The sequence below is a fragment of the Pygoscelis adeliae genome, unplaced genomic scaffold (genome assembly GCF_000699105.1).
Source record: "Pygoscelis adeliae isolate BGI_AS28 unplaced genomic scaffold, ASM69910v1 Scaffold227, whole genome shotgun sequence".
Lineage (NCBI taxonomy): Eukaryota > Metazoa > Chordata > Aves > Sphenisciformes > Spheniscidae > Pygoscelis > Pygoscelis adeliae.
In genome coordinates, this window is record NW_008825100.1 from 1339487 (window position 1) to 1357305 (window position 17819).

The 17819-nt window shown below is 38.7% G+C and overlaps 1 protein-coding gene across 1 annotated transcript in view; it reads left to right on the top strand.

Moving 5' to 3' along the window:
• LMLN (leishmanolysin-like (metallopeptidase M8 family)) overlaps window positions 1-13658 on the top strand; it is a 17185-nt gene extending 3527 nt beyond the window's left edge. The window contains exons 3-18 of the mRNA XM_009327166.1: window positions 148-245; window positions 351-381; window positions 1060-1142; window positions 1630-1747; window positions 2595-2773; window positions 3425-3530; window positions 3779-3873; window positions 4725-4842; window positions 6096-6203; window positions 7904-7980; window positions 8606-8716; window positions 9469-9601; window positions 10199-10358; window positions 11110-11240; window positions 11973-12183; window positions 13564-13658. Of these exons, the coding sequence (XP_009325441.1) occupies window positions 148-245; window positions 351-381; window positions 1060-1142; window positions 1630-1747; window positions 2595-2773; window positions 3425-3530; window positions 3779-3873; window positions 4725-4842; window positions 6096-6203; window positions 7904-7980; window positions 8606-8716; window positions 9469-9601; window positions 10199-10358; window positions 11110-11240; window positions 11973-12183; window positions 13564-13658 (1854 nt within the window). The remainder of the gene's footprint in view (window positions 1-147; window positions 246-350; window positions 382-1059; window positions 1143-1629; window positions 1748-2594; window positions 2774-3424; window positions 3531-3778; window positions 3874-4724; window positions 4843-6095; window positions 6204-7903; window positions 7981-8605; window positions 8717-9468; window positions 9602-10198; window positions 10359-11109; window positions 11241-11972; window positions 12184-13563) is intronic.
• The last annotated feature ends 4161 nt before the right edge of the window (window positions 13659-17819 follow it).

Below are 17819 nucleotides of genomic sequence, written 5' to 3' on the forward strand. Positions count from 1 at the left end.
GAGGAGAAGGGCGGGAAGGGGCTTTGCTTAAAAATAGGCAGAAAGAGGCTCTCGCAGACGAGAAGGAGCGAAGGGCCTGGGAGCACTCCGTGGTGTGGCTGGCCAGGTGAGCTGCCTAATCCAGCGGCTTGCTCCTCTCCCTGCCAGGTTGTCTATCAAGTTCCTCTAAAGGAAAATCATGTCTTGAAGAGAAATGTGGATCAACAGCTAAGAATTAAGATTATATATGACAGAAGTGTTGAGGAGTGAGTATAATGTTGTGATGACTTTTTTTTCCCCCCTCCATATCTGAGAATGGAAATCCTGTTAACTAAAGCTTGTTTTTTTTGTTTTGGTTTTTTTAACTATAGTTTGCTACCTGAGAAAAGACACCTTATAAAGGTATGTCATATTTGCTTCCCTCTTTTGTTTGTACGTATTTTATTATGTGGATGAAGTTAAGGTTTTGCCAGTTCAAAGCCTTTAATTAAAGGCTTTGAATACCAGCAATTTTATGCCTTCTAGTCAGGGAGAACAAGGCTTTGTGTACAGATTATGCCTCGGTTCCAAATACTTGCAATGTTCTGTTGAATGTTGTTTGACAGGTGCTTGCTATATCCCAATGTGCAAAGATTCAATGAGTGATATGTATGTAGTTTTTAAAGCTTTTTTGGCACCCGGCTTCTTTTAAGATACTGTGCAAGTAAGGAGTAAAAGAGAGTGCAGCAGTCAGGCTTTAGGATTGCAGAGAGACAGGAGCTCCAGAGAAATTTGTGATGGACAGTTCCCAGTGACCAGTAAGTTCAGGGCTGAAATAAATTCAGCCTCTTTGAAGCTGTACATTCAAATTAATACTGGCTCCCTTCTCATTTTGTCATTCCAATAACAAAATATGGGAATATGGAAACAAAATATTTCCTAAATATATTGATGACAGTTGAACTTCTTAGGAAGTCTGGATTTCTGCTAATCTGCTGTACCGCAGGATCTAGCAAGTTTCATGTAACTTTGTAGTTAATGCTTGTAAGGTGACTTATGCCTGCACTGCTACTGGGTGACTTTTATTTTTGTTCTATTTAGAACAAACTTTTTCCACAAGCTATATCTTATTTGGAGAAGACATTTCAAGTGTGCAAATCCACGGGTACTATATTACTAAGCAGGTATGTGAAAGTTTGTTGAAAATCACTTGCTATATTTGATATTTAACATTGTGTTGTATAGCCTTTAAAACAAGAATAGAGTAAGAGCCTGAGAAATGCCCTCCTGAATCAGACCGGCGACCCATCTGACCCAGTGGCGGTAGCAGGTGCTATTTAGGGAGCATACACAAATCTGCCAACCTTCCGTGATCAACATCTACATTTGTTTTATTGGAGATTTTAAGGGGTATACATGCTGCCTGTTTCCTTTTACGTGTATACCCACGTATGAACTTGTTCCTAATCTCTGTCTGAACCTGTGGATTAACAGGTTCGCTCTATTAACAATTGGAAGCATTATGTCTTCCAGAGCAGGGTAACTAACAATTCTCACCATGGAAGTTAGATTAAATACCTGTATTACAGTGTTGTTGGGTGCTGTAAGACTATTCTACAGTTTCTTTTTAATTATCAAACAGTGCTGACTCTCTCTCATGTTTGATTGAAGGCAGTGTGCAACAAACCAATATTTAAGGAGGAAAGCTGACCCTCACAGATACTGCCGAGGAGCCTGCGCAGACCATACAAGATGTGGGCCAGTTATAGTTCCTGAGAAACACCTCCAGGTAAGCTAAGCCATCCAAGTGCTTTTTAACCTTTGAAATATTGTTGGTTTTGGAAAGTAATAAAAAAGTTAATATCACTAACTGTGCATAAGTGACCTGTTTGCAGGAGATCACTAAGTCTGAGTGACAGAATAGAACAACTTAGTGGGAGTTTATGCTGTTGAACCAGAAGTCAAGTAAAACTGGACTGTTTACTGTTCTCTAAGCCTGTGTTATAATGAACTGTACAGAGAGGATGAGATTCAAAGCTTGTTAAATTGCTACTAGTCAATTCATTATTCACCTTGGTCAATGAGTCAGATTTTCACAGAATTAATAATAAGTTTTGATTTATTTGAAGAGGTTATCCACTGAACCGGGAGCACAGTGCAGGAAATGCTTCTAATTTGTTTTCTTGCATGAATTTTTTGATTCAACTACAGTATGTGATCAGGAGATTTCTTTCTTTCTCTTAGCCTGAAGTTTCAACTACAGTATTAAAAATGTACCAGATTACATGTGAAATGCAATTGCTACTTACGTATACTATTTCTGTGAGCCAAAAATTTTTTTAATTTGTAGAAAATAAAGGGTGCTAATTTTGGGATATCTAGCTTGGCAGGCCCTTTTTTTTTTTTTTCCCCCCCAAAAGCTGCCACTTTCCTGGTGTCTAATAAATCAAAAGAGCTAGTCATTTGAACGTTACTCCTTGGCTCCGGTTTTGTTTACTGTCTTCATAGGGAATTTTCCCATCTTCCGCTGTCTTACAATGGGATTTATTCTTGGCTTCAAGCTAATTGAATTTTGTCATGCAAAATTTTGGTCATAGCTAAAGTATTTTAATTGTTCCATTTGAACATTGTCAAAGCAATGCAGGGTGTGCAATGAGAACGAATGGCACTGTGGACCCACTGGCTTACCTGACCAAGAAGGGGTTCGAGATGCTGACTTTGTACTTTACGTTAGTGCTCTCACTACTGAAAGGTGTGGCCATGAAAATATCATTGCATATGCAGCCTACTGCCAACTGGAAGCTGAAATGGACAGGCAAGTATTCCCACTGGTACAAACTCTTTTCTTAATTAAACTTTAAAGTTTTTTAATTGTTTAGAGTGGAATTTAATTGTTTGCCTGTCTTGTATAGTATACCAAGGTAGAAGTCATTACTGAAAGAGACAAGCACTATATTTATGTAAAACCACAAAGCAATCAAGTAGTGCTTAACTTGCAAAGCCGAGGCATTTAATTCAAAGCTAATCCTCCACTGTTATTGCCTAAACTTTCAAGATTCTGCTTTTGTTGAAGTGAATGTCATACTTTCACAAATTTAAAAGAGGATGCATATGGGCCCTACTTATGTGCCTTTTGTTTCTAGTTCGGTTGAAGTCATTGTAACAGACACTTTGTACCTCTATAGTGTCTTACCTAAAATTCAGATCTCCTATACTGTTGTCACTAGCACCTGTGCAGAATACTGAATATGGAGATTGATCCTGTCCCATTCCTCCCCATTTCAACAGTAAACTAGTCACTGTATCGCTAACAGACTATTTATTAATGATTGGGGAAGTTGTTTGGAAGGACTTATTTTTACATTAGTCTCCATTTTCTTTTAAGTCTTCTGCCTCTTCAAGTGAATATGATTTGAATTTGCTACTATTTTACTGAAAACAGTTTAATTTTAAAACTGTCTTCCAGGCCAATAGCAGGATACGCTAACTTGTGTCCAAATATGATTTCAACGCAAGCTCAGGAATTCGTTGGCATGTTGTCTACAGTGAAACATGAGATTATCCACGCGCTGGTAAGGGTTGATGTTATAAAATGTGTTTCCCTGAAATTTGTGCCTGCTTCCTCGCATACCTCCAGCAAGAGAAGGATGTTTGGTGGAGGAAAGCTCTTGCTTTGCCTCCTTCAATTTGTGTGTTAGTTGCCTTGAGGTGCGGTACTTCCAGTGTATCTGCTGTGGGAGTGCTAACTGTTTCATGGCGTTTGACTTTGTATGTGAATGTCTTACCAAAGGTTTCCGTGTGCTTGGTTTTTAACTTGAAGGGTTTCTCTGCTGGACTGTTTGCATTTTATCGTGATGGTGACGGAAAACCTTTGACAACAAGATATGCAGATGGACTCCCTCCTTTTAATGAAAGGTATTTTATTTTTTTGGACCTACTCAGTACTCCGACTGAAGGATGTTTTCTCGTTGCCTTTTTAGGATGTATTCTTGCCTGTTGAAAATCCACCTTGATTCCATTATTAGAATACTTTGCCTCTATTATATTCAAACGTTGGTGTGACGTGGTTTTTTCAGTCTTTCTTTACATTGGCATTAAGCGCTTATATTATCCACACATATTACAAACTAAGGCAGGATTTCATTTATCAGGAGGCTTGAAGTTAAGCATTAAAATTACCCATGCTTAAATTTCAATGCTTGCTGAACACCTTACTAAATTGAGACTTGTATTTTCTGTAGCCTGTATAATGTCAGTGCAGTTCATTTTTAAGACATATATCATTCAAGGTTTATAGTTACGCAGAACCGACAACGTGTGTAGTCTGCTGCATGATTTTTCTGACTTGTTATTGAATGAACAGTTTGCTTTTTTTTTTCCTTCATTTAGTTGATAGTGTGGAAATGTTCTAGGGTTTTTTTTTGAGGTGGAAGGGTAAAGAGCTTTTGGTTTTGTTTACCTTCCTTTTTATAATAGCAATCCTGAGGATTTTTATTTCATTTCTTACACTTTTGGTAACTGTAGAAAATACGTTTTGAGTCTACAGACATCTTTTTAATAATCTTACTTTGGCTTATTAAATCAGAGTTGTGTATATAACGAACACATATCTTACAAAGGAGGGATGTTGCATAATAAATTCTAAACTTAAGAAAGTGTGAGGAAGTATAGAGATTACTCATGATTCTGTTTCTTATGGAGATAAATCTTTGCATAGTAGCGTGGATTTGTGGGAAAGGTTTGTAACCAAAGCATTCTTCTTACAGTCTAGGTTTGTATCAGTGGAGCAATAAAGTCGTTCATAAAGCAGTGAGGTTATGGGACATACGCGGTGGCAAAATGCTGCGCCATGCTGTTTATCTTCTGATAACACCTCGTGTAGTTGTAAGTGTGGATTAACTTAAACTTTTACACTTTGTATGCCAAGGTTACCGTCGCATTCTTGAGTCATAACTATTTCTTATTCTTTAAGAAGTAATAACCTAACATTGAATACCCTTATCCTGAAAGCATGGCTCAAAGACTACGCGATTAAGACTGTATAATTAGTTGAGAGGGTGTATCCAAAGTAAAGTGGAAAATGGTTGACAGACAGTATGAAATAAGTAAATTGACATAGTAAGAGACAATGAAGGGACTGGGAAGTAAATTATAAAAGGTTAAGCAAAACTGACGTTGAATAGATTCCTTAATCCTACTTTTGTACAGACTTGGACACCTAGTATTCCCAAGCCTTAACAGATAGTGTTGTTACTGCTTTTCTCATTTATAAGTTCATCCTATTTTCTACTTTTCTCTTTAAAAGCATTATTTTAATCTTTTTCTAATTTTATTGATTATGCAGTTAACATTTTGTCATGTTTAAAAAGAAATTCCTCAATTATTCTTGGAAATCTTTCTGGCTTCCCATGCCTCTGACTCTCCTCCCCACCCCAAACAGAACAAATGCTTAAATGTAATAAACTGGTATTGAAAGTTACAGTGTTAATCATATTTGGCCACAAATAATCTTTTTGTTTGTTTTAAATCTAACACAGCATATAGAGCAAACTTGGGTTAATTACCCCTGTTTTGAAAACTGGCCGTGCTTGTCAAACTGTTCAGAGCATTAAAGGTGCTCCTGGGTAGTGCCGCACTAGCAAAGGCTGGGCTCCTGACCCTAAGACCACAGCATTTTTGTGATGCCTCTTAAGATTTTAAAATATTTTGCAGAAAACACTTCCCCATGCAAAACTGTAGTTCACACGTACAGCTTCCCAATAGAAAAGTGGTTTTTCTCTGAAATGTTTGGCAGAAGCAGGGTTGTAGCGTTCCTACATTGTTTGGGTGGTTTTGTTGTTTGTTTTTTTTTAATATGGTCTTTAGTGTATTCTCAGCTAATTCTGTTGCTCTTTTATTCTTGTAAACTTTCATTGTTTATTTCCAGGAGGTAAGTGGATAGACTGTTAGGCTTGGTTTTGGGGTACTTGCTGGCTTAGTCAGCCTCTGAGTAGAAGTGTTTTACATCCAGAGGAAATCAAGGTGGTAGAAAAAGAAATGCTGAAATAACATTTAAGAAAGAATTCTAGAAGATTAGGACTGCATATGGGTATCCGTCTCAATATTTTAGGAGTTGTGTTGAAATGTTTTCTTTCTAGGAAGAAGCTCGAAAACATTTTAATTGTCCAATTCTAGAGGGAATGGAGCTTGAAAATCAAGGTGGCATGGGTACTGAGCTCAATCACTGGGAGAAGAGATTGTTGGAGGTTAGTGCTGATATTAGGAACGGAGGGGGATGTGGGAATGTATGCTCCCCCTGCCTTTATTTTTAGGTTTATAGTGGTACCTACTGGAGCCTTGAAAATGCAGGTGTATCAAACCTCACTGAAATATATCACAAACAGCACTAAACTACAAATACTTAAATGTCCAATTTCTAGATAAATCTATCTTTTTACCTTATTGCTAAGTCTCAGAGTACGAGTTTGAGACAAGCTGATTATTAAAAACCTAAATGTCTCTTACTTTTGTCTGCCATTTACCCTTTTGAGAAGGTGTGCTCCCTTTTTAGGGAAAAGGGGGTATTCCTCTGAGTCAATTCAACTTTGTCACCCTCTGCCTCTTATACATCAAATATTTGATCGTTCTGTCTATTCATTATCTTGACTTCATCTTTATCCATGTGCCCTGGGGTTAGCTTTTGCCATCTCTACTCCAGAACATCATCTTAGGGATAGTCTAAGGGAACACTTACTTCCCTCCTGACATTTAAGCTTATTTTTATTTATAACTTTGCGTTGTGTGATACTTTAGGCAGAGATAGACTTTGTAGTTATTGTTGTATGCAGTGAGGTAATCAAGAAGGGAAATGCTTCAGGACAGACTTTTTTTTGGAAGCAATCTTGAAAAATACGTATTTCTTGATCGAAATTGTTAGCTTTTCCTGCTTTTCAGTAACCTTTGATGTGGAACAGTAGTTTAAAGCCAACTGGAAAGACTGCCATTAGAATGAGGATAATTCTAAGGATTTAATAGGATTAGCAAAAAGTAGATAATTACTAGTCTCCTTTACACCTTTCCAGAGAAAGTTTCTATCTGGGAAGTAACCCATATGGTTTGGTTTTGGTCTTGATCCAACTCTTGTTAAGTATTGTAGCGGTAGCAAAGTTGGCGCTAATAAGTGTGCTGGTGGTAACTCCTCTTAACCACACTAGTGGAGAGGGAAGGCTGGAAAACTACATGTTTTGAAGAAATAATAGAAATGAGATGAAGTTCAGTAATAGAAATCCCAGAGTTGTGTAATTAAGGGTGAGTGACTTTTGCTGTAAGCCTGAAGCTTATCAGTTGGAAATGACTGAGCAGGAAAAAGACACGGTTATTACAATTGCCCGTTATAAGATGATTAGGAAACTCCAAGATGACTGGAGTTGCTCTTTGAGGATGATGTGAACTTGCTTATTTTTAAATGAGATGGAAAATTCCACTGCCACACTAATAAAGCTTCCTTTGGAGCGCTGTGTTCCTTTAGTCATGTGTCATGTGCACCTTGCTCCTGAAAAGGGCTACTAGAAATTATAGGAAAATTAAAATTCAGTCTTACACAAGACAATTAAATGAGCTTGGCTTTCAGCTTATGAAAAGGAGACAGAAGACGGGGGTGTGATTGCTACTCATAAATATGCTAGAAGAAGGAAGAGTTTTGTTTTACCGAAAGAAAAATGAGTACACGTTGGTCATGAATAAGGTTTAGCTGGAATTTGGAATGAGGTTTTTGACTTCTAGAATTCTGAAGCTTTGTAGGATGGAGTGGGGAAGGGAGTTGCACTTTTGGTCCCTTTTATGAAAGAGGTTGGGATTTGACTGTCAATAGTAAGAAGGGACTGGAAATAAAATGCTTTTTCATAGAAAGCATTTTCTTACAATAATGATTTTCAGTGGCTTGCTAATAGTAACTGGTAACTTTCAGAATGAAGCAATGACTGGATCCCATACACAGAATCGAGTCTTTTCCAGGATCACCCTAGCATTAATGGAAGACACAGGGTAAGAATTAATAAGAATGGCGAATTTTTTTTTGTTCATTTGTGTTTGGTTTTCATTGCACTTGATTTTGTTTGGAATTGATGCACTTGTGCTTATCCATCTGCAACACAGTAGATAATCAGCGTAGTTAGCATTACATTAGACAAGGAGTTATACCTAGTATGTTAATTTTTCTTCACGTATTTCAAAACCCATCCATTCTTAATCTAGCCTTAAAAAAGGTATGCATTGCAATGCATAGTACTGTCTATAGTGTCTATTTACTTTTTTTCTTAATATAAGTCTTCTCTCAGTTGCGTGGAGTATATATTGATTATTTTTTCAGCTCTTCTTGCAGATAGCATAAATTGTATAAAATTTCATCTTCCTGTACGCATTGTTCCTTTGCGGATCACAATGCATTGCTGTTGAACAAATAAGCAATAAAATTTTCTTTTCGTTCATTGTGACTTGAAAAATAGTGAAATTGTAATATATTTCGTTATAGGCAGAAAGGGATGCGGTGTCCCTTTTTCTTCATTGGAAGACCTTAAGGCATAGTATGAAGTTCTTTGAACTGCTGTTTTATTAATCGGAATACTAATTTTTGAAGTAACTATATTCTCATTTCAAAATACTTTTACAGCTGGTATAAAGCAAATTACAGCATGGCAGAGAAATTAGATTGGGGACGCAATAAAGGCTGCGACTTTGTAATGAAGAGCTGTAAATTCTGGATCGACCAAAAGAGACAAAAGTAAGAATACACTCTTTTTAAAAAAATAAAGAGGAAACCCTGATGCTTGTTTACATTTGTCCTTCAAATGCAACTCAGTAAAAAGAAGTAGAGGTGGATGCAGATTAACAAGGAATGCTGTCCTAAGTACCTTCAGAATGCACCCAAGAAGGAGCACACCAAATGTATTAAGAGCGGAAGCATCCCACCCAATAAATACAGAGCCAAACATCTTAGGGTGTAGAATGCATTCACACTGTAAGAGGGCTATGCTTTAGAGAGGAGGCAAGGGACTTAATCTAAAAGTGTTTGCTTTCTTATTTTGTCCCTTTTAATTGGAAATGCAGCCTGTGTCATTTTGCATTACTGGATTGTACTTAAAGCAACAAAAGGAGATGATAGCCATCTTCAAAACAGAGACTTCCTTGTTTGTTCGTTACAATACTCAAATTTTTAGGACACAGCTGCATAGTGGGCCTGTTTTGCTTGTATGTTTTTTTTCTTTAAAGTTTACAAAGCAATGTCATTAATTAGGTGAGTGCATTGTAACTTTGTTTGCTGGCTTGATATTCTTTAAATTAGAAAGGTCATAACCAGACAAGTAACAATAATTAACCTCCAGAGAAGAAGTTGGTGCTTCTTTGTGTGATTGACCGAGTGTGGGAGAGAGTGGGAACACACAGTCTTGACAGACTGCTTAGTTAAATTATGAAAAGCAGTTAAAGTGATCTAATGTGATTTTTATTCCTTTTTTTGTTTTCTTTTCTTTTGAGGAGGCAATTAATCAGTCCATACTGCGACACTTTGAGGAGTAATCCTTTGCAGTTAACCTGCAGACAGGACCAAAGAGCAGTAGCAGTGTGCAACTTGCAGAAGTTTCCAAAGCAGTTACCTCAGGAATATCAGGTATAATGGATCTTACTTTACCAAATAACTGTTTTCATTCTTGTGCTTTGCAGCCAGGTGATTATATTTGTTTCTTTTTTTTTTTTTTCTTCTGAACTAGTAGATGAGAGTAGATGCTGTGAAAAATGTCTGCTTATTTTATTATAAGGAGTCTGGAGGCTGAAAAAAAGCCTTGTGATCATAATAAAACAATAAGAATGTCTCTTGGCCATCAACCAAATATCAGATGGAAATGTTGCTGTATAACAGAAGTCCCCCAGAATGTTTTGTTTGAGGTATTTCTTCATCCAATCTGCTGCCTTGTGTCACTGCACGCTAAGAAATTTGTTCTGTTTCATCCCAGAGAATGCTATGATTACAAAGGGGAGGCAGGGGAAGGGGTGGAGTGATACATGCAAATGTGAATCTCTCTGCATTATTTAAGTATTCTTAAATACTTCTGGCTCATCTGGTTCATGGGTATTGTAAGTTGTTGTTAATAGCATTCCTGAGTAGTAATAGCTGATGTTCTTCCAGCTGTAGTGATTGGTTCTATTTAAAAACCAGTTGTACATTTGCCTTTGCGCAAACTGCTTCACTACCTATTTTGTTTTGCAGTATTTTGACAATCTTAACGGAGTACCAGCAGAAGAATTGCCTTATTATGGTGGCTCAGTAGAAATTGCTGACTATTGTCCCTTTAGTCAAGAATTCAGTTGGCATTTAAGTGGTGAATTTCAACGCAGCTCCGACTGTAGGATAATTGAAAACCAGCCAGGTCAGTTTTCAGGACTTTGGTATGGCATTTAAGAGGCTACATATGTTCATCTGGAATGGACTTGCTATGTATCCAGACTAATGGGATGTGAAATTAGTTTTACACTACTAGCTGTGTAAAAGCTGTGCTGGGGTGAGAAGCACAGCACAACTACCTTGTACACCTAGGAAGCAAACACTCGCATCTAATACAAGAACTGCATAAGAGCTGAACAAACGTTAACCCCAAATGATCCAGATACAAGACAAAGGGTGGGGGTAGGTTGGTTGGTTGGTTTTTGAGTCTCTGAAAAATAATTCCACTTTCCACCTTATAGGTTTTTCATTCAAGGCAAGGAGCTTTGCAAATTACCAGAACATGGGCTTGTCTCCTAGGGTAGCACATGAACGTTCAATATTGTGGAGCTCCTGAATGCTGTAGGGTATTACCTGTCTGTGCAGTTGTCTCAAAAACGAACACACACCCTCTGCCCTCAAGCCAGCAGTCACAGCTGGCACTCCCTGGGCGCAAACATCCACGTAGTTCTGATGGAAAGTGCTTGCCTTTTTTTTTATTTTAAATCTTGGGTTTCTTCCCACTTTATATTCAAGGCAGTATAATTCCCAAATTGATAATGATTAACGGTCTGAAAGATTCCAAAAGTAAACCTTGAAGTGCATGTGGAGACGTTGACTACTTATAGCATATTAAGTTGATGTGGACTTTCCGTTCCCCTAGTAAGGCACAATTCAGTATATTCTTTCTGCCTTAGATCCTACCAAAAACTATGGTGCAGAGAAATACGGACCGAACTCTGTATGTCTTATTCAGAAATCTGCTTTTGTCATGGAACAGTGCAGGAGGAAACTCAGTTACCCTGACTGGGGTAGTGGATGTTACCAAGTAAGTATGTGTTGGGTTTTTGGCTTTTTTTTAAAGTGACATGAAAGGGAAAAGTCAGGCATAAAATGTAGGCTGTGACTGTTAGAACTTTGCACCTGGACACTGTACATGATCTTCTCTGCCTTAAATCACTAGATTCTATGACATGTTTTGAAAATAAATATCTTCCAAGCGGCATAAGCCTGTAGTTTAGATCGTGCACCGAGTTAAGCATGTGACCACTGGGATGGCTTGTGTGTTACTTCCAGTCTTGCTAGGGACTTCACCTGTCTTACCCCTGTGACACTTTCTCCACAGCTAAGTAGGAATACTTATATTGGAATCTTCTGTTGTTGAAGCTTAACGGTAATCAGTTACTATGATTTTTTCAAAGGTGGAAAGCACTGTGCACATGTCACTTTTCATTCTCCTCCTCCTCTTCAGGACTATCTCACTACAGGTGTCACTTTCAACAACAGCACGACTCTAAAAAAAGTAGTCATTAGGAGAAGCCGAATTTTACTCGTTCTCAGTTGATGGTCTGCATAATTGCACGAAAAGAGTAGTCAGTGCTTTAAAGCATTCTTGAACTGAATAGTTGCTGTGAGTGCATTAAAATACTTGCAGTTAATCTGTGCTCTAATACCAGGTATTTACTGAATGTAGTATTTACTTACTAAAAGAGCCGCCAAACCCCAAAGCATATTTCTGATAAATCATAATACAGATTTGACTATTATTCTTTTATTTTAGGTTTCTTGTTCTCCACAAGGGCTGCATGTTTGGGTCAAGGACACCGCGTACTTGTGCAGCCGCTCAGGTCAGGTATTAACTGTGAGCATTCAGATGAATGGCTGGATACATGTTGGGAATCTGATTTGCCCAGCCTGCTCGGACTTCTGTGATTCCTGTCCCCCGGAGCGGGATCCTCCAGCTTTTAACTTAACCAGAGCTGTACCAGTCGGTAGGTTGCCTTATTTGCTGAAGTAAGACTTAATATTAAACGTCTGAAAACTCTAAAGGTTTGTGTCAGCTCTGACTGTTGGGGAACAGGAAGGGAGAGCCATGGCCTGGCTATTCTAAGATCCTAGGAACAGGAGTTAAAGGAAGATGGCAAAGGTGCCCTGATTTTTGCTGTGCAGTCGTGCAGGATAGTGGCCAACCTAGGAGAAATGCATCTGAAACGTAACTACTTCAAGCCATGTCTCCTGGTAATTGTCCCAGAAATCTAGCTGTAGCCTAGCAACTTACCAGAAAAATCTGATCTGTGTTTTGAAGGCCATATCATTATTATAACCTTCAAAATTATCACCTTGGTGGAAAGTGAGTTCTCACTTGTGTAACTTCCCATTGACGATGTTAATGCTGTAATCCAGAATGTGAAAGGTAGGTGCCAGTTTGCTTTTTGAGGGAGGAAAAATGCTTACTTCACTGACTACCAGTTAATGTTTTGTCAAGAACAGGTGGCTTTTGAAAAAGCCAATTGATGAAAGAAAACAGTCTACTGTATTTTGCACTAGCGGCTTATTTTTAAGCCTTTAACCAATTCTTTAATTGTTGGATGTGCTGTCTCTACTGCAGTTTTCAAGGAAAAAAATAAACCTGTTTAGTTAACCTGCACACTCAATTCTTTTTTCCAAGTGGTGCGCTTGGGTTTGTGTGTACCGTTTCAAATAGTTTTGTTTTGTCTCAGAGATGGCAACATTTCAATGGTTGGTGGAATGAGTCCTACAGGTTAGATTTTAGAATGAGAAAGCTGTAACCTAGGAGAGTCACATCTTCTAGCATCTATTTGAATTCATGCTTGGTGTTTCTCACGCATACGTGTTTTTATCTGTGCAAGTTTACATTTGTGTCCATGGCTTTCTTAAGCCTCATGGCTGTGTGACTACCTACCACGTGGACAAACTCCCTGATTCATGTATTGGCTTCCCCCCCGCTTCAGCTTGGTGTTTTGTGGCTTGGGTTTTTGTATGACTTACAGCCATACAGATCAGAAGTATTCATAAAACAGTCTTTTGAGAGTCGATGGTTTTGAAATGCTGCTTCTCCCCAGTCATGCCATAGGGAACTTCCTGCTCTTTTCTGGCAATACGGATAAATTTCTCATTCGTTCTCCTAATTGCTGTTAGTGAAGGAATGCGGAAATTTATTTAATTGTAAAGGGGATAATCATGTTGTTTGGTTGGTTTGAATTCCTAACCTTGAAAGCTAGAATAAATCGGCGCAGATTACTGCAAATATGTTTTTGCTCTTTGGTGTTTTTTAGTGTTCTCTTTGTTATTTTATCTTCTCTTTAAATATAAAATTTATAAGCTTTATGGTGGTTTGTTTTTTATTTTAGACTTATGCTCCTGCTCGTCTAGCCTGGTTGCAACCCTTTGGCTGTTGATGGCTAACTTAATTCCCCTGCTAACAGGATTATTTCTCTGCGCATAGAGTTAAGCACAGGGCAAGAAGATGTTCCAAGATGATATACCATCATGTTGCACTCCTTATTGTGGAGCACAGAGTTTATCGTCTCTGCAGGCAGCTGTCTTCTGCTGACCCTCATCTCTCCCGGCAAGTGTCGGTGCAGACAGTAGTCAGGGAGGTACTGACAACAGCAGCCAGAGTTTGAGAGGAGGAAAATATACCTTGTCATCTCAATAAGTGCCAGTATTTTCCTGAATTGCAACCTTTGATTTTTTTTTTTTTTTTTTTTTTGGACACAGTAACAAGATCCACTATTGCCAACTGTGTTAGACTACCTGGCAACTCGGTCAAGATTTGAAACGGGAACTCTTCTGTAATAGAACTGAGGGCTGGGTTTTTGTTATGTCCTCTGTGTGACTGGTAGCAAAGCATCCTCAAACTGGAAATATACCTCAGTGGTTTAGTCAAAAGCCATGTAAAAATCAGTTGTCATCACTGCTAATAACCCAGGCCTAAACACGTATGGGAATTTGTTTGTTCGGTTGTTTTTTTTTGTCAATTATTACAATTTATGGAAGGAAGAAATAATTTAATGGGTTAGACCAGTGGTTGGCAGTTGTCTCCACAACTGGATTCTGCAGCTCTGAGGCTTCTCAGAATTCATACTAGTTTGCAGTAAAGTGGCTAATTCTTGGGGTTCACTTAAACCTTCCTACATGCACAAAGTGGAATTTCAGACAGGTAACCGAGACAACTGTCTAGAAATCCCATTCTCATTTAGCATGTGTCCGTTCTACTGTGACATTTAATACATCAAATGTTTGAATATTCTCAGAGTAATTTACTAGGCAAATGCATTTCAGTACTGACACCCAGTCTGTAAAATTGGGAGAGGATTTCTGGTTATTTTTGATTTTGTTGGTTTGTTTCTGAAATAATGGCATTATTATTTTTTAAATAGTATGAACATAAATGCCGCTGTTCTCACTCTTTGTTGAAGGGCAAACCAGTAGCCATGGCAGCTATAATCTTACAGGACCATACTGACTTCTCTAGACCAAAAACTATATTGAATGTGTAAAGAAAAGTCTAATCTGTCTGGAGGTTTTTTGGTTGTGGGTTTTTTTTTTTTATTCCTTTCCCCTCTGCTTTTTTTGGACATATAAATACTGTGGATTATTTGAGTATTTGTAATAAGTTGAGAATCAGATATTTTGAACCACACGAGGGCACACCTTGGTACAAAATTAATCATATATATGTAAGAGAAAGGAAATGAGCAAAATCTGTCTAGCTAAGGACAGCTGCTCTATAGGACACTTGTAAGGGTGGTTTTATTTGTTGCTGACTCTATAATGTGTTACAAATAATCCTGTTTGGAGTAAAAGAAGCTCTTACGTGGTCCAATCTGTTGTCTGTCCTGTTAGGATAGTTTTTGTTCTTGGAAAAGCGTCAAACTTGAGGGAGCAGATGTGTCCAGTGCACTAAAAAATGCAACTATAGGGAGAAGGATGATGTTACCCTGCTTCTTAAATGTGCTGGGCTGTTAGAATTGCCAGTGACTAGATCCCTTTCTAAAAGGAGGGGCAGGAGGATGGAAGGGGCATGGAGTAAAATTTATTTAGCTACAATTAAACTTGTTTAATAATAGGAGTCCCACTGTAATTGTAAGAAAATGTTGTGCCTAGTGGACTTGGTGGTTTGTTTTTTTTTTTTATTTAAAGACACTCTTACGACACTGCTGAGGTGAGTAAGCTGCAACCTAAAACTGTCTGAAGGCATCACGGTTGAGAGAGTACCTTGCACTGGGCTAGTTCCCCTTCTTAATGGCAGGTTAAGTTTCATTTGAATTATACAAGGCCTAGGCTAGCCTTAAATAGGTGTTTCTGAGAAGCAATACAAATTAGGAATCAAATGCTTTAGATGTGTACAAGTTTGAATTAAGAAACACTGAGATTAGTAAGTGAACACTGATTATTTTAATATATGCACAATCAACAGTTGGCGTAAATTGATTCCTTGAAAATGTAAAGGTTTGAGAATACATCTGAGGTCCCAGAGGTTGATATTGTATTTTTTTGTCTGTTGTGCAATAATACAGTTTAAATGGTATCACTCAGCAACAATGCTTTTGATACGCGAAAAGAAAGTATCGGTTATTTTTTCTTACTGTGAAATATTTGCACTGTCTGAACTTTCTGGTTAACTTTATAACTGTTAAACTTTTTTACTGGTGTTAATTTATTGTGCTCGGTATTTGATATGCTAGTCTCCTGCCTGTCTAAGTGTGAAGTTTGTCATATTTAATTGAATATTTTTATCTTCTACACAGTTGTTTATCTTGAGGGCTTTTCTTCTTTTATTCTCTCTTCCTGAGAATTAACTGAAAGATGGCTTAAAAAGTCGATGCTTACCTACTTCTGAATTGTATGCATTGATTGAGGAAAGAGGCTGTAGTGCACTGTACCTACAGGGAAAAATCCATCTGCCTGTCAGAGCTCTTGTGGTCAGGTTCACCAGTACCTGCATCAGTGGATCCAGCGAAGTAAAAGCTATTACTGCCTTAATAATCTGAGATTTCACTCGTAATTTCTTTGACGGGCAGCCCTTCAGCTGGCTGTGAGCTGCAGAACTGGACATGCCTTTGGGGCGTCGGGGAGGGAAGGTGCTGTAGCGGGCAAAATCCAGCACATTGCGTCCTGTCAGTGCGTTAGTAGCTGTAGCCGGGTTGGAACTGCCAAGAAATGTGTCAAGCTCAGTTTAAAGTGAGAATGAATTCATGACTGTCAAAAAGAATGCTTGAGTAAAACTCACTACCTCAGTTCTGTTCGTCTGTGAGTTAAGCTTCTAGTCTGCTGTGAACTTCCGAATCTTAAAATGAATTACGTAAAAACGTCTCAGGTTTTTAAGAGCAAAATAAATGCAGTAGGAAGCATAAGCTATTTTTGAGTGCAGAACACGGCTAAAATTGTAGCTTAAACCAGTCAGTTATGTAGCCTCAAGTGTAGTTTCCCCTGTAAAAGTCGGAATTGGTTTTAAATAAATACGAAGTTTGCAGGCAGCTACTTTAGGTGTCCTGGCAGCACCGTGGCAAGGCCATCCTATTGCATCTCTTACACGTGAAAACTTTGAAATACAGCCCAGGTAAGCCTTTGTGTTTTCACCAGAGAAGGTAGGGCAGCAGGAGCTCTGGAAATAGCGCAGAGATAAATGGGTGAGCCTGTCCGTAGCAGAAACATTTTCAGCATATAATGTCCACAGTTTTAATTTTTTTAAAAACATTCCATGTTTGCTTGTGGAAGTAAATGGCCGTCTTCCCCTACCCCCCCCCCCCCCCCCCCCAACCATCCTGCATAGGTGTGGCATTTCGATTAGGAGGTGAGGCAAGTCATTCTGCAGGAGCACGTCTTTGTAGTGTTTCGGACAATTACAAGGAGGAAGGGTGGCTTTTGGCTGGTGTGTGCAGCACGTAAAATTACACTGGGAAGCAGGGAATTCCTTCCTCTTGAAACGAGTTGAGGTCTCGGGAGACTGTCACGGCCCTGGATAGGGGTTAATTACCGAAAGAGAATTCTGACCCCCGTTAATTGACTGTCAGTCCGATGCAGCTCATTCTTTCTGCTGAGCACTGGTAAATTAGGAAGACTGCTGTCACTTAAGACCAGGCATATCCACAATCCCTTACAAGGGCCAGTCGTTTCTAAATCTCCCTGTCCTGCAAACCTTTCTGCTTGAATTTATTTCAGTAGAGAGGGAGGCGCGTGTCCGTCCTTCCCCCCATTTCCCGCAAGTGACTCTTGGCCAGCTGAGCGGGTCGAGGTCCTTCCCCTGCGAGATTCAACACCCATTTTTTGCTTGGCTGAACGGGCGGGTGCCTGCTTGCACGCAACGCTCTTCAGGATTTGGGTCTATTTGTATATTAAATAATGCGACCTGGCTGCCAGACTTCCAAAGTGCAGATGTTGCCTTTTTAATGTGAAGCTTACCTGGGAGATAAAACGACTCTTTTGAGAGAACTGGCTGGCCGTGAACATGTGTTTCCTATTTTGGTACAGAACGTAAATATAGCACAAACTATTTTACATGGATTTTGACTGGATTGAGATATAAGGGCTAATTTTGTTATTTATGGAGTAAAAATTTCCTTATTTTACTGTGGGGGGGGAAAAAAAAGATGTCATACAA